This window comes from Penaeus japonicus, unplaced genomic scaffold (genome assembly GCF_977035675.1).
Source record: "Penaeus japonicus unplaced genomic scaffold, GWHDUDI00000001_assembly GWHDUDI00000022, whole genome shotgun sequence".
NCBI lineage: Eukaryota > Metazoa > Arthropoda > Malacostraca > Decapoda > Penaeidae > Penaeus > Penaeus japonicus.
This window is the reverse complement of record NW_028234424.1, coordinates 18976013-18992726: the sequence shown is the minus strand read 5'-3', so window position 1 is coordinate 18992726 and position 16714 is coordinate 18976013. Positions and strand designations below refer to the sequence as shown.

Genomic DNA, 16714 nt, shown 5'->3' with positions numbered 1-16714 from the left:
ATTTTTGGTTTCAGTTATAGCATACAAAAATATCATAAAAACAATGACAATATATATATATATATATTATATATATATATATATATATATATATATATACATACATATATATACACACATATATATATACATATATATATATATACATATACATATACATACATACACACACACACACACACACACACACACACATATATATATATATATATATAATATATATATATATATATATATATATATATATATGTGTATATATGCATATATGTATACATACATGTACATACATATGTATACATATATTTATATACGTATATGTATACATATGTATATATGTATGTATGTATGTATAAATAGATATCTATATATATATATAAATATATATATATATATATAATATATATTATATAAATATATGTATTATATATATATATATATATATATATATTATATATATATATATATATATATATATATATTATATAATATATATATATATATATATATATAATATATATATATATTATTATATAATATTATATATATATATATATATATATATATATATATATATATATATATATATATATATATATATATATATATATATATATATATATATATATGTGTGTGTGTGTGTGTGTGTGTGTGTGTGTGTGTGTGTGTGTGTGTGTGTGTGTGTGTGTGTATGTGTGTAATATAAACAAAATAAACACTTCAAAGAAAATACTCTTTTCAGATTTATTGTAAATAAATTCCTAATGACACAAAAAATCACAAATCATAAAGAGTATCACACAGTGTTTGCAACTGTCTTATTATCTTCCTTTAAACAAAGAAGACAACCCAGGTTCTGACATAATAAACACATATGCAAGTCTAAAGTACGAAAGTTAATGCAACTGAGGACATGGTATGTTAATGAGAGAAAGAAGTCATTTTAAGTGAGCCTATTGTAAAAGACAGGACAATACAATAAGTGTTTACATTTAGATAAATCTTTGCAAGCAAAGAGGATAGGTTTAATGATGAATTTACAAGAGATGAATAAATAATTTTGTATAACCAGAAGGTATAATTATTATGCTTTTCCAAACAACTTTCAACAGACAATATTAATTTAAATGTATTGTTATTACCACTATTTGTGGGAGAAGCAACTTACAGTCTAAACTCCCAGTTCTTTAACATTCCAGTTACATGTCATCTCAAGTGATGACCTGAAGGTACACACAGTGGGCTCGAATCTGCTCTGCTCTTGTAACTCGGGTCCAAATCTGGACACACACTTGCAACATGAGTGAATCAAAGCTCTAGATAGAGAAGTGCTCATTAGTAAAAAGAAAAAGAAGAAGAAGAAGAAGAAGAAAAAAAGAAAAATAAAAAATAAATAAAAATAAAATGAAAAAATAGTATAGAAAAAAAAGAAAGAACAAAAAAGGATAGGCATATATGAACTTCCTAATGGCCTCTTTTGTCTTTTTTCCAATCTATTTCTCTCTCATGTATGCCTATAGACAACATCCACAGAGGTCTCACGCAACCCTGGTTAACAAAACTTTTCCCATTCGACACACGTTCCTCATTTGCCACTTTGCTTGTGAACTTCTGATTTTTTTTTTTCTTTTTCATTTTTATAGCATGTTAAAAATAGTTCACAAAATCAGGAAATATATAAGGGAAAGGGAGAAAAAAGAAAAGAAAAGATGGGAGGTATAGGTAGGGGTGAAGGACACATATCTTTTCTTTTGTTGGTATGATGAATCTAAACAGGTGAGTAAATTTGGAAGAATTTGCAACAAGAATCACAGGCTGAATCTTGAAACTTGGTTCTGACTGAAGTGAGGCAGCAATGTGGGCTGCTAGTTTGTCATTTCAATAAAAAATATCTGCTAATGAGTAAGTGTAAATATCAGGCATATACAAAAAAGAGCATACAAAAATTCAGTTAAAAATACTTTTTTTTTTGTATTTTTCATGTTTGTTTTTTTCCTGTTTTCCCTTACAACTTTTTAAATAAGTCTTGGCTAAAGCTTTTCCATCTGGACTCATTCTCCTAAATTCCTGCAGTTCACATCTGTAATGACTTCCTCAGACTCTGTCTCTTCTTAACATTGACTATCACCCTTTTCTATAGAGAAAATCACTAGAAAAAATAAATACACTAATAGCCTTACATATTCCCATTCTATTCCCATGCATACACACCACACACACATTTAAGAATAAACAAATACATGAATGAATGAACAAAATGAGAAGAAAAAAATATGAAGACATACAAACAAATACAAACATGCACAAAATATGTCTCATTACATAAAAATAAACCTCTATCTATGTGATGGTTTAATGTTACTTTGGTAACTGAAGATGCCAATGATACCCATTACCAGTGAAGAAAACACAAATCTCAAACAATCCTTCTATTAACACAAAAACTCCTTCTGTCTTTAAGAATAATGACAAGTTGCAAAACACAAAAATTACAAAGGCTAAATTTCCTAGATCATATGGAAAAGCTATATTAATGATTAAATTCATCTCTATTATCACACAATTTGGTGTCACAGTAAAATAGTGTCATACATTGAGTACTGCTGATCAATCAACTAAAAACATTATCCTGTTTAACAAATGCAAATATATTCATATTGTAATAATTAAACTTTGAAACAGCAATACATTACAAAATAACAATATAAATTCCTCTGGATAGAATGCATCACTTATAAAATAAGTATCCATATCATCAAAACTGACAAATCTGGGTTTTGGAAATATAATCAGCATCCCTTTTCTATTAAAATTTCCACTGCTTGTGCTTACCTATGTCCTGCAGATGATAAGAAGAGATGTCAGTGCACCAGAGTTTGAGGTTCGTTCAACTCATAATATTCCAAAAGCTCCACACTAGCATCTATATGACTTGTTTTCTCACGTATCAGCAAGAAAAGAGGACATGATATAAGCTGTATTGAAAATGTTCAAATATTCTTAAAAAGCCCAAAATAGCCAGTAATAACTTTATTTACATATTCCTATAGAAGTTGTCCCACCACTGACTTGTTCAGCTGATATTAAAAAGGCTGTCTATAGGATACAGTAATATTTCCAAACATTGCACAGTTTGTATAATGCTGCAAACTCTGGTTAATTCAACCTAAAGTTACTAATGAAGTCAATAACTTCATAAAAATCAATTCAAGCAGTTCTATATACATTTGCTACACAATGAATACATCACACTTTCCCTCCCATTATTTCCTTAAATCATATTGTCAAACTAGCTAACAAAGATCACAATCTCCAGCCTACTTGGTAATTCCATCATTTCATCAAACATTTTCTTTAGTGTTTGACACTCCCCCAAATATGATAAAAAAAAAAAAATAAATAAATAAAAACATAAAATCATTAATAAATAAAATAAATGAAAAAAAATCCAATATATATATGTATTCCAACTTCTGTTCCAAAAGAACTCCTGTAGGACACCCACTTCTAATCTGAATGCCAGTTGCGGAGAGGCAGGCTGGGGACCCAAGGGGAGGCTTGCAAAGGCCTCAGGTCCCGAGGTTCCCCTGGAGGCCATGTCTTCCGTCTCTGGGACTGAGATTGCCAAGTGCTCCAGGCCCAAGTGCCAATTGCAGACCCTGAGTATGAATTGCAGGTTCCAGACTGCAGGTGCAGGTCAGAAAGTCAGGTGGAGGAGGGTCGTACAGACCCGACATTATCACAGGCTGAGCTGACTGAAGTAGCGACGGCAAAAGACGGCAGCAATGGGGGGTGGCGTGTCAGAGCGAGACAGGAGCTTGGTGAAGTATGGTTCGTTTCGCTCGTATGCACGCCGATACTCACGATCAAAGGATGCTGTAATGAGATCATGCAGGATCAGCTTCATGTTCCTTAGAATGTTCTATTTCTACAACCTCATTATTTGTACATGAAATCCATAATCAATATCTATAAAAGCAAATCATAGAAAAGATATAAGCAGTCTTATATATCATCAATGAAGACAGACCACAGTCCTAATGCCCAAACAATGACTGTTGCTAGAAATAAAATGTCTATCTTCGAAAGAATATTGTTGAAATGATCCAAACTGGCAAGCCTTTGTCATTCTCTCTATTGTGACACATTTATATTCTTAAACTTTAGTCTCCCTAAATTCAAGGTTTGGTTATATTAGATATAACCTGTGTGTGTTACATGCCTTTCATCTTAAAAAGAAAGAAAAACAATGGAATACAGCATAAGTATTCTTTATACAGGTCCACATTCCTTTATCTGAAATTCTAAAACACAAAAAAATTCTGAAAACTTAAAAGTCACAATTTTGTGTGTGTGTGAGGCATCTATCATCTCTACATAACAGTCTTGTTTGGTACACAAACAGCTGCTCCAACTGTTTGCCATATGACATCCGTTTGCCATATGACGGTGTGACCCAGCACTGACAGCAAGATTGATGTTTGCTTTACATATGGCTGGCAGGGTAATTGTGCACACAGTAGTTAAAATTACCCCATCATTATCGGGTCAATTTCACTGTGAACATGTCAAAAAGATCTGTGCATAAAAATTTATCCTACTAAGTATGAATATTCATAAATTTATGCTAGGGATGCCACCTTCATTCTTAAATTTGAAAATTCTGAAATTCAAAACACAACTGGCCCCAAGGGTTTCAGATGAGGGATTGTAAACCTATATTGCAATAATATGAGTAACAATAGCAATAATAATATTGAAAACTTACTGAGATTGAGCTGAGCTGGAGGTATACATGAGCACGCTAGGAATAATAGGTCACGGTATATTGGAAAATGATTTCTTTTTAAATGCGAGGGTCTTTTCTGGTAGAGTGTTAGGAGTTTCTTCATGGCTGTGGTCAAATCATCCATGTGGATTGCAGTTATCACACTTTGCATCACACTGAAAACAGAAAAACTGGAGTGAGCAGATTACAAATACCTGAACCACATACCTATTCATTACATCCAGACAGACAGTTGTATTCACAGAGAACAGATATGCTACTTATATAAATATAATGTGAATGCATGCACACACATATGATGTCATATTCCAATAATTCATGTCTTACAAACTGGTACTAATTAGCAAAACACATACTCTCTGGGTACTCTCTGTCTCTCCTTGACCAGTGCAGAGACGAGGGGTGATGGCTGTTGGTTGACCTGCCACTGGACGTACATAGGTTGGCCCAGCTGTGGGAGGAGGGACCATTTAACCATTTAAGGGCTTACTATCCATTAAACTCACAAACCAAACATATCTAAACAGCAAAAAATTAGAAACATTCCTCAAAACGATTTCATTTCCCACAAAAAATATGCACTACCACTGACCAATGGCTACCATTGCCTACCTCTTCATGGTACTTGGTGTTGTCCCAAAGGCAACGGATGTACACATTCTGCCAATCGGCCCCAGCCCAGGAGGGGTGCAGAACCCTGTCTCGCGTCACGCTGGCAGCTCCCAGGCACAGACCTGGCAGGTGGCTGGGCACTCGCAGCCGACAGTAGTACCAAAGCTGTCAAATAAAAAGTGAGATGTATAAATACCGAAACAACATACAAAAAACTTGAAAAAAGTTTAGAGAAGTAAAAATAAAAATAAACAAGTTGTCTTAACCCATTGGAGCCGGTTGACATGATGACACGTTTTGTGATTTTTGCGTCAGATGCCAGGGATGGGATATTAGCGCAAGCCCAGCGCTCGAGTTGAGCAAGCGGGCAGCCCAGGCTTGCGGCTTGTGCATCCGAGAATCTCGAGGCGTTAGGCTTATGCGTTCGAGAACCCCGGTATTGCGACCGTGCAAAGCTGGAATGGCCCCGGCGTGAATGGGTTAAGCCACTGATTGAGTTTGGGGTAGTGTCCATTTTTTTCTAAGGAATTTATATAAGGAATGTAAATTATGATCTAATCCTCAATGGATGAAATATGGGCAGCAAGAATCATTTAACCCATTCACACTGGGGCTATTCTGGTCGGAATGCTGGGGTATTCAAATGCCTAATGCCTCGGGATTCTCGGGGGCACTAGCTGTGAGCGAGTACTGTATGCCCGCTCATCTGGCGCCGGCCTTGACTAAATAGCTTGTTGCCGGCGACTGACCCAAAAACCACTGAACATGACAGCAAGTCAACCGGCACAAATGGGTTAAAAATAAAGTATCCTAAATATCCATACTCTTAAATATTCAAATTGGCATGATCAGAACTGAAATAATTGTATATTAAGAGGTCTGTCTTTTTTTTTCTACTTTTCTTCCCCTAATATTTATGCTATTACACTGTTACTGATACACTTGATAGTAAATTCATATCACTTCAGGAAAAGACATCCACTTCTTACAATGTAGATAGCAAATATAATTTCCACGTGTTTTCAGAAATGTACAACAATACAACTAATCAATCTCCCAGCACTTTCTTATATAATATCATATGGCCTTGCTTACAAAAAACATACAATATATTGTCCTGATGACCTTCTACACAGCTCACATAGCTGTACACTGGATTTTTATAGAATGATATATATATATATATATATATATATATATATATATATATATATATATATATATATATATATATATATATATATATATATATATATATATATTATATCATGTTTTCTTCAATTCGGGGAACAACTTTTACCTTTTATTCTTATCTGATGAATATGTCAATGCTCAATGTTTATAATAATATCCATTAGTATATTACAGAAAAAAAATCTATGCTTCTACAAAGAACATGGAAATGGCTTCATTTAGTTCAGAAAGAAGTCTTCTGGTGCTTGGATGTGCTACAATTATTTTCATTCTGACTAACTGTTCATGTTATAGCTCTCCGAACATACATTTTTGTAATGTGGAAGACAAGCAAAAAAATTAAGATATATGCATAGGTGTTTTCTGATCCTTGCTGTTTGTAATTTTTGGACAATGGAACTGATCTCAGGAGGACACTGGTTAAAGTGTACATGTCATGTTGTTCAAATTTGATGTATTCATGTTACAGCTTTCTTTATTGATTTTTTTTATTGAATATTTATTAAGAATTAGTTCAACAGCTTAGTTTCCAGTTCCTTTTCTTAATGACCTAAAACAGTTGCGAGAAAGACATTTGAATTTTAGCATAATCCTACAATGGCAATTTCAGATGATGCAACTGAAGCCAAAAAGTTATTGCATATGCAAAATGACATCTAAATCTAATATCCATATGTAAAAAGACATGCAATTTTCCATATATCAAGTAGGAAAGCAAGGGGAGAAAGTTCTAAAAATACATTTAAAATTACAATAATATAGCATCAAATTATGTAAAATCTTATAACCCTTACAGTGTATAAATGCATAAATGGAGCACAATGCAACAATAACCTTTTTGAAAAGAAATATCAATATTCATGATTTTCTGAAATCTAATATCATAGGAAAAGCCATATGACAACAAAAAAATGAATAGTATGCACATCAGAGCATCAAAATTCTAAAAGGGGGAGGGGATACCTTAGCATGCCTTGGGGGTATTCTCCAAGACTAAAAGTATTCAAGTATGGTACAAGCAGGAAAATAAGCCAGGAATTAACCTACTTATTTATCAGTTGGGGATATTATATATCAAACATAGTTAGAGGAGTGCTTTTCACACTAGTAATAAAACAACTATTAACTAAAACTTCAAGTAATTGATGTAGGGCTTACCAAGTTCCAGTACAAGATAGGATGGTGATCTGTAAAGGCTGTGTCAGTTAGACAGGTGTCTCCCTCATTGCTCAACACTGTCTCTAGCTCCTTACGCAACACTAATGGACTCAGATATAGGACTGTGATTGGCTCGCATCGGATACCCTGGAAAGGAAGGAACTTTGTAGCTCATATTTATTAATCCGTGAACAGTGCGGTTGATTTGGCTGCGTCTGGTCATCTCACTGAGGTACTTCACAGTGCACGAGACTAGCACTGTGCAATTAGTACATGCCTATATGCCTGATCGTCCAGCGTGAAGGCCAGACAAAGCCATGACAAGACATTCATGTTGTCTGGCACAAAGACCAGCCAATACATAATGTGAAAGTCTAGTTATTTGGCATTAAGGGTTTAATATGTATATATTCATATTTACTCATGAGTATCCTTATTTCTTTATCTACGACTCTTTGTTTTCAAAGATGAAGGTCAATGACCATACCTTCTTCTGGATATGAGCTCCAATTTGGTCTTTTTGGTGAGGGTCTGCTTTCCCTTCCTCCTTGCTGGACTCCTCAGGAGGTAGCCCTCGGTCAGTCGAGTCACTCCCTCCTTCAGTGGACCCTGGAGATGCAGGCATATGTGTCAAAACATCAAAATAATTTTCAACCTTCAGCAACAGTTCACATCTTTGGACTTATGGTTGATATATGCTATCCACTCCTAACAAATTTGTCTGTCTTTGACTTAATTCTGGCTCAACTCTGTCTCTGCCAGCCTCTCCATGCTATCTGCAGCATATGAGCACCTCATACACCACCAATACCTTTAGTGTTGCTATTTTGGTTCGACCATGTCTATAAAATATCAAAACATTCCAAAGATGTGATCCAGTATATATTGGACACATATCCATAAAATTGAGCTAATTACAGGAAGGGGATAACCCGCATGAATCCCAGTATCTTTCAAAGGAGTAAATATCAGAAATGCATTTTGTACACTTATATCCCACTTGAATAAGGTCTTATCTGGTTTACCTATTGTAGACTTTCCAGCCTCTGAAGCCTCTTCTGCCTGTTTGTTTGGTCTGGGCTCATGCCGCATATCATATATGTTGATTGTTAAAAGAGGTACAGTAACCTTTTCACAGAATGTGCACCTGAGGAAAGATTTATTGTAGTAACTATATCATACATGTACGTGCACAAAGACATACACACACTTATGCATATACTTTTATTGACATATTAATCAATAATGAAAACTTTTCTCACTTGGTGTTCAAGTTGGAGTCATCTGGCCTCCACCCAGCCATGATCTCCTCGTCATAGAGAAGTGCTGCACAGTTATGGCAACGCGTGCAAGAAGTGAGCCACAAGCCTAGACAGAAGGGGCCCTGAGGATCCCAGCCCAAGAGTGGGAACAAGTCCTGCTGTGTTGCAACTGCCTCTCCTTCTGCTCCTGCTGCACCCGCTACAGGGGAAAGACACTTAAACTTACAAACTTCTTAAAAGTCACCTATCACCAAACATTTCTATTTCAATTCACCTCAGGATATTACAAGTGAGAGAAACAGAGTTGGGATCCCTGTGGGCAAGAAACAGACCTCCAAAGGTAAAGTTGAGGGGCTCATCCAGAGGCGCAAAACCCTGGACTTCTGCGGACTCTCTTCTGCTCCATAGGCCATCCAAGCTGTCCTCATCCCCATCTCCCTCACCTGGACGTGAGCTGTTAATATACAGGTTCTTAGTCAGTATGGCTTACATAGAGGTAAGATATAATATATTTGTGGGTAGTATGTGTATAGGGGGGGGGGAAGGAAAAGGAAAAGGAAAAGGGAGAGAGAGGATGAGGATAAAGATGAGGAGAGAGGAGGAGGGAGGAGGCATGAGGAGGATAAGGAGGAGGGGATCCTCATGCACTAACATGAATTTGTTAGTCTTCTTTTTCAAGGCCCATTTAGAAGCTAGTTCAGTCATACCTGAGATTTAATTCAAGATTACAGATATGCTTCTCATTTCATCTATATTAACCCTTTACTGTCTATCATAGGAGACCATGATGATTTTGCACAACTGACCGTATACAGCCTTCTTGGATAGTGAGGACTGAGCACTGGGATCAGAGATAAGCATCCCTTCATACTGAGGTCATCAATGACCAGCTCATAATAACATGGTTAGTGGTGCTATCCAGTAATTATTTCATGAATTAATTATTACCAAAATCCAGAATCTTAAAAAGTTTTCTCTTTATCATGAATTTTGTATACAAAAAGTTCATCAACTTCAGGTTAGCCCATTCACGCCGGGGCGGAATTTCGCCTACTCCCGATCATGCCGGGAAGATTTCAAGCGCGAAACCGTTCGTCCCGGGGTGTTTTCCCACTGCGCCAAGTCGCGCTGACGCTCGCACAGCGTTTTTCACCCACCCTATCCTTATGGTTTGCGTGATTGCGTCTAAAGTGTAGACATGTGTAGAAAGTAGTGCTATGTTCAGAGGAGGTATATCAGTCAAAAAAGATGTTATAGCACTGTTTTTTTAGTGTTATTCTACTGAACTTTTTCCATATTCTTAACTCCTATGTTGTAATACCAATGGGAAATGGAAGCATTCTTCTAGTGAGGTAACAAACATAGTTTTTTTTTTCAATTTTTTTTTTCTTCCTAAAAGAAAAGAAAGAGAATATGAACAACCATACATGTGCATACAAGTGAATGCATGTAACAGCAATGTTTTTTCAAGTGTCATTTTCTTTTAGTGGGGCAACAAAAAGATGTTATATAATTATAATTTTTTTTTTTTTTTTTTTTTTATCCCTCGGCCAATTACAATTGATTTTACGATAGTCTTTCAACTCAGATCATCTTATTCAACAAATCAGAAACAGAAATCACCATGACGTCATCAATATTACGTATATATCTGTGACGTCATATCCCATTTTCTACTATTTAGAAGGATAAACTAAAGTAGCAAAGACAAATCAAGTATGAAAATCGAATTGTACTAAGAATAATCTATCATTCTAATGCGGACGTTTCAGCACGTCGCTACTGGCCTCCTGGCGCGCGGGCCGAAAATGTAGCACGTGCTAGGACGTCACCCGGGTCCGGGGCTTTTTTCGACCACGTGTCAGCACGTCAACCGGCGCGAATGGGTTAAGTGTCCTATATAATCATAATACATTATGTAGAATAATAATTATTATTTTTTTCAAGAGGTATGGCTCTCATGGTGATTATAGTCTCCTGAAATGGCTCTATGAAGAAGAAGAAGAAGAAGAAGAAGAAAAAGAAGAAGAAGAAAAAGAAAAAAGAGAGAGCGAGAGAAATGGCAAGAGAAAGAGAGAGAAAGAGAGAGAGAGTGAGAGAGAAAAAAAAAGAAAGAAAAGAAAAGAAAATAAAAGAAAAAAACAAAGAAAGAAAGAAAAAAAAAATGCTGTAGCGGTTTTGGATGCAAAAAATGGTAATAATTACATAGTACTGGTATCATAGAAAAATTATCTGATCTATTCAGAAAGTACAGTTGTTTGTCACTAGTTAAGATTCTCTTCACCTTCAGTAATAATTTTGACAAGTAAAATATACACAACAGGTTAGTTTAGGAAATTCTATGACACTAATCTTTAAAAATTTCAACTATACTTTTATAAAACATTTGATATCTTGGCAATCATCATGGACACATCATGGTGTGCATTCTGCTTCAACATCAATAAAACACACTAAAAGGCAAAAGGAGACTTTAACAAGAGTAAGAGAACACAAAATGAATGTCACCATCTAGAATTCACTTCAGGAGCTTGGGTTGTGCTCCTGAAAATGTCTGTCGTTTGTTAGTACACATCTACGGAACATTGTCAATTTTGACTGAGGGGAGAAGTGACTAAGACTCTCTATTCTCGTACATATACCCATGCAAGCTACAAACTTCAATCTTTCTAATCCCAAATTACCGAAAATAATTGTCAAAGAAGCTGGTAGTAGGGAGGCTGGTGCTTGTTCTGGAAAAATAATAATTTGATGAAACTTAGGGAAAGACATACAAATTAACAGAAATCTTGTTGTGTCCATGCCAGTCTTCTTTCTTAATTCAGGTTGAGTGGGGGAAGGGTAGAGATCATATAAATACAAAGTCAGACAATTTTGTAAAATATGGGACTGGTAGAAACAAACCATTCAATAATTTTCCATGATCTGAAGGCAAATGAGCAAATAAAAAGGGGATAATCACAGGAAGAACAAAGAAAATAAAGAGAAATAAGGGTGAAAACAATTATGGATAATAACCCAGAAAAGGAAGAGTGGAAGTCTAATAAGAATAGGGAGATCAACAATAATGTGTGTGTGTGTGTGTGTGTGTGCATGTGTGTGTGTATGTGTGTGTGTGTGTGTGTGTGTGTGTGTGTGTGTGTGTGTGTGTGTGTGTGTGTGTGTGTGTGTGTGTGTGTGTGTGTGTGTGTGTGTGTGTGTGTGTGTGTGTGTGTGTGTGTGTGTGTGTGTGTGTGTGTGTGTGTGTGTGTGTGTGTGTGTGTGTATGTGTGTGTGTGAGTGTGTGAATGTATGTGTGAGTGTGTGTAAGTGTGTGTATATATGTATGTCTGAATGTTTTCTTCCTAAAACCCTCCCTGAATCATAACAAGAAATGCTACTCTGAAAAGAAATGAGAGGAAAACTGGGAAAACTTTATGGCTTGATAATTCTAACACTGTATTTGACATGCTTTACCTATGCACTCCCCTCCCAGCTGGGGTGTTGGTTGCACTTATAGCCTCTCGAATCTCTCCAAATCTCTTGGAAAAGGAAGTCACAGCTGATTTGACACTGCTGATGCTCCCAGAAATAATTTCGTTCTTGCGGTAACTAAAGTTCCCGGGGCTGAAAAGAGAAACTAGGTAAGATTCAAGAAAAATTTCCTTGTGAAGTTATGTAGCACAATAAATAAATGCTCCAGACTGAAATGTAAAACACACACACACACACACACACACACACACACACACACACACACACACACACACACACACACACACACACACACACACACACACGCACATGCACACACACGCATACGCACACACATATGCATTCACATACACATACACATACATATACACACACACAGATGCAGACACAGATGTATGCACACACACTACCAAACACAAACACACACACACACTCTCTCTCTCTCTTTTGCGCACACACTCACATATGAACATTAATACATATTTTACAATTACAATTATTTTTTGTTTATTTGTTTTCATTATGCATAATATACAACATGGTAATAAGAAATCATAAAAATATGGACCTTTTTCCACAAATTAAATTCATTCAGTAGTTTAGTTTTGCATTAGAAGCACTGAACTTCGGGACAAAAGACCCTTCGGCCTCACCAGCAGCCCCTCCAAAAAATAGTTGAGGGGGAGGGGGATACAATATACATATACTTCCAATGGGGCATTTTAACCCCTAAAGGACATGCAAACTAACTTCTGTCATGCTCAGATGAAGACATGTACAATCTGTATCAATATTGAACTGGAAACTAGAAAATTATTTAGATTTTGACAAGTGGATTCCAAAAGCTGCTACTCATTCTTTTATGTGGTCATGGAAACAGAATTCCATAAACACAACTCATTTTTTAAAGCGGATTGAATCAGAATAAATGAAAGTGATTTTTTAGTGCATTTCCAGGTCAGATTGTAAGATGGCATATCCTGTAGGGGGTTTAAGCAAAAAACAAAACAAAAAATCTCATGCCCAACATATCAAACAAAAATGGCTTTAAGTTGTCACCCTTTACATTTAGCAAAACAGCCAACACTAAGATTTGCATTACACAGCTTTGAGACACTGATTTCAGCATGGCAAACAGAAACTATATGCACTACATACACATCTGAGTACATGCAAAACCTAATACACTATGCACATAAAGTACTCTCTCACTCTCTGTCTTGATTTATCATTACAGAGAAGATTAAGTTCATCTTTCATCAATTATGTAGTATACAAGAACAATAAAACCCTATGTAAATGTCAATTGCAACATCAAAAAAAGAAAGAAATAACAAATATAAATGAATGGCAAGGGGAAACATCATGCTAACCCCTTACATGGCAAAAATGGTCACAAGCTCATGGTAAGTAATAATCATGTGATATTAGGAAGATGACTGGATAGATCTTAAGGTATCAATCAAATATTAACCAATAAAGACATTCTGTTAATCATACTGATCAAAAAAATGATAAGAAAAAAGAAATGAGCACAAACAATACTTATCCTTTTCTGCAATTTGCCATAGTATGGAAGAAAGTAAAGAAAAAGAGAGAATAAAGCCACTCAAGAGAGAAATAACAAGCTCACCTCAAAAATTCTTCTGATCTTTCACTGTCAACACAAAATACGACCTTACCTGACACCTAGCTTTACTGCCATCACCTGCCCTAGCACAAAATATAACCATACCTGACATCTATTTTTTTCTGACCAAACAACACTGAATACAGTCTACTCAAACACCAAAATCCTCCTCAGATATATAGAAGCTAAGCCTTACAGAAATGAATAAGCAGCCATATGATTACAATCACAGATCTGTGTAATCATCTATATGCAATATCTATCCTCATTCACAGATACCGTATACCTATACTAAATACACAGTTGTCCTTTCATTTCCATGAAGGCTTCAAGTATCCACTTCATGGGCTATATTTTAAAACTACATATTTACTGTATATGAGCATGTATACATTTGATAATCATTTGAAAAAAAAAAAAAAAAAAAGTGATGCTAACAATCTCACCGCTGCACAAACCCTAATTCTCGTTGCCTCTTATGCGAGGGTGGGAGCAGGATGCAAACATCTAATACATTATCCTACTGTTTTGTACATATTTTCTACCACTTTTACTTTTATTTGTCACTTATTAGCTGTCTTGGGGTATTTTCATCTTATTCATATTTTGTAATATATTTGATCTTTCATGACAGCATTTCTGATTTCTCATGATTTCATACATTTTAATATATAAACCAGCTCAAGCTTGTAGATAATAAAATTAACAAATGTCCTAGTCTAGAATGCATATGTATGTAAAGGTATCCTTTCCTCCCTCCCTCCGTATATATCTGTGTGTGTGTGTGTGTGTGTGTGTGTGTGTGTGTGTGTGTGTGTGTGTGTGTGTGTGTGTGTGTGTGTGTGTGTGTGTGTGTGTGTGTGTGTGTGTGTGTGTGTGTGTGTGTGTGTGTGTGTGTGTGTTTAAGTTTTGTATATAAAGTCCCCTAACAACACCTGAAACATGACCCATTCGCAATGTGATGATTATTTGCCTAATACTGCTCCCACCATGGAGATAAATGCACATAGCCTGTGTGAGATCTCTCCTGGCGTGGATCTACGCTGCATCTCTCAGACTTTTCACCACCGACTTTACGGGAGGGTGAGAGGCGTTTTTTGTATATATATATATTTTTTTGACAAGTCAAGAACAAATGTTGATACGAATGCAACTGCAAAGACTATATGCATACATAACTATCTAAAATGCATATTCAGAGGGTGAGATCATGATGTGATAAGATGTTACCAGGCCAGAGCAAAGTATCCCTGTAACGTGATATCATGTCATCTGGGACGAATGGCTTAAAGAATGGAGTAAACACTATCTAAATTCTTAAATAATCCTCTGGAGTGGCTTTTTCTTGCATCTCAGAAACAACAACCAAAGGCAAAAGAGTAGGGCTGCAACACCAACTTTCATCTTGCGCTGTGTCTCCAGTAATCCTCAATGGTTTTAGTTACCTGCACTCCTGTTTCCTTGAAAAGCAAAGTGAACAAACTTACCTGTACTGGCCAAGGTCTGCCATGGCTGGGTCGAGGTACTGCGAGCGAAGGTGCTCTATCTGTTTTGAGGCTTGGCGTAGACCTTCTGTAGCCATGGTGGAAGCCATGTTCGAAGCCAAGCCCAGACGACTGCTACTGTTACTGTAACACCATATGTCTGAGGCTACAGTGACAACTGATACAATACCGATGGCTATCAGATCAGGATAGGCTATCATCACCTACATGGCTAAGGCATACAGCAAGACTTGAGGGGAATTGAAATGCATTAGTGGAACAGGAATGATATAATTAGTTTCATTGTAGTTGTTTAAGCCGTGCAATTAGCAGTGTGAAGCCATTAACTGAATCATTTCAGATTTATTTTGCAGTATTCTTTTAAAGCTCTCTTCAAAACATTGAAAAATAAGATTGGAAAGAAACCTTAACATTTCACCAAACAGATATTTGTTAAGTCAATTCTCTTTAATAAGTTTTATAGGCCCTGCCAAAACACTGTTTAACTTCTGAGCAGAGAATTATCTATCGGTAAAAACATTGCATTGTCTTCCTCTTTTGCTGTAGGTAAAGATAGCCCTCTGTTGCCATTTTATACTTGAGTGCATGTTTCTTCATCATGCAAAAGGAACATTTAACTACAGTGACATCTAAAAGCACTTAATGTGACAATTATGAAAAATAAAACTAAATATCTACATATATTACTTTGTCAATTAAATAATACAAGCTAAATAAAATACAATTATCCATTCCATAAATAAATGATAAAAAAATAAATACTGAATTAATACAACTATTCTAGAATTTATATATAAGAAAAAAACAAACTAAAGGGTATCCATGAAGGGAAGTGAATAATCGAAGTATATACACACACAAAATGTTAATAATATTGAAACAGTAAATAAAAATAAATCACATCTGAGATCTTCGATCAGCCAAAGTAAAATACAAAAGCTTTTCATGAACAGGAAAAAAACAACAACAAAAACTGAGGATATGCACAATTTCCTTCAAGTTGCCAGTGTGAATGATGCACATACTATTGAAATTCATGAATTCAGAGGTTGTATCACTGAATACTATTTTTCTTGCTTGCTTTAACAAGAAT

The 16714-nt window shown here is 35.6% G+C and overlaps 1 protein-coding gene across 18 annotated transcripts in view; it reads right to left on the bottom strand.

Annotated features, from left to right (window-relative positions):
- Positions 1-727: 727 nt before the first annotated feature.
- The window catches only part of Crag (DENN domain-containing protein Crag), a 42663-nt gene continuing 26676 nt past the window's right edge, over positions 728-16714 (bottom strand). For 5 of the 18 annotated variants that reach the window (XM_086549552.1, XM_043004724.2, XM_043004796.2 and 2 more), the window contains 12 exons: positions 15604-15744; positions 12469-12618; positions 11697-11744; positions 9345-9466; positions 9013-9211; positions 8776-8897; positions 8238-8359; positions 7751-7897; positions 5399-5563; positions 5143-5237; positions 4766-4941; positions 728-3873 (listed from right to left, as the gene is read on the bottom strand). In XM_086549552.1, coding sequence (XP_086405678.1) covers positions 3737-3873; positions 4766-4941; positions 5143-5237; positions 5399-5563; positions 7751-7897; positions 8238-8359; positions 8776-8897; positions 9013-9211; positions 9345-9466; positions 11697-11744; positions 12469-12618; positions 15604-15744 — 1624 coding nt within the window. In that variant the 3' untranslated portion in view covers positions 728-3736. The remainder of the gene's footprint in view (positions 3874-4765; positions 4942-5142; positions 5238-5398; positions 5564-7750; positions 7898-8237; positions 8360-8775; positions 8898-9012; positions 9212-9344; positions 9467-11696; positions 11745-12468; positions 12619-15603; positions 15745-16714) is intronic. The other 13 variants (XM_086549545.1, XM_086549553.1, XM_086549556.1 and 10 more) reach the window with 5 other exon arrangements.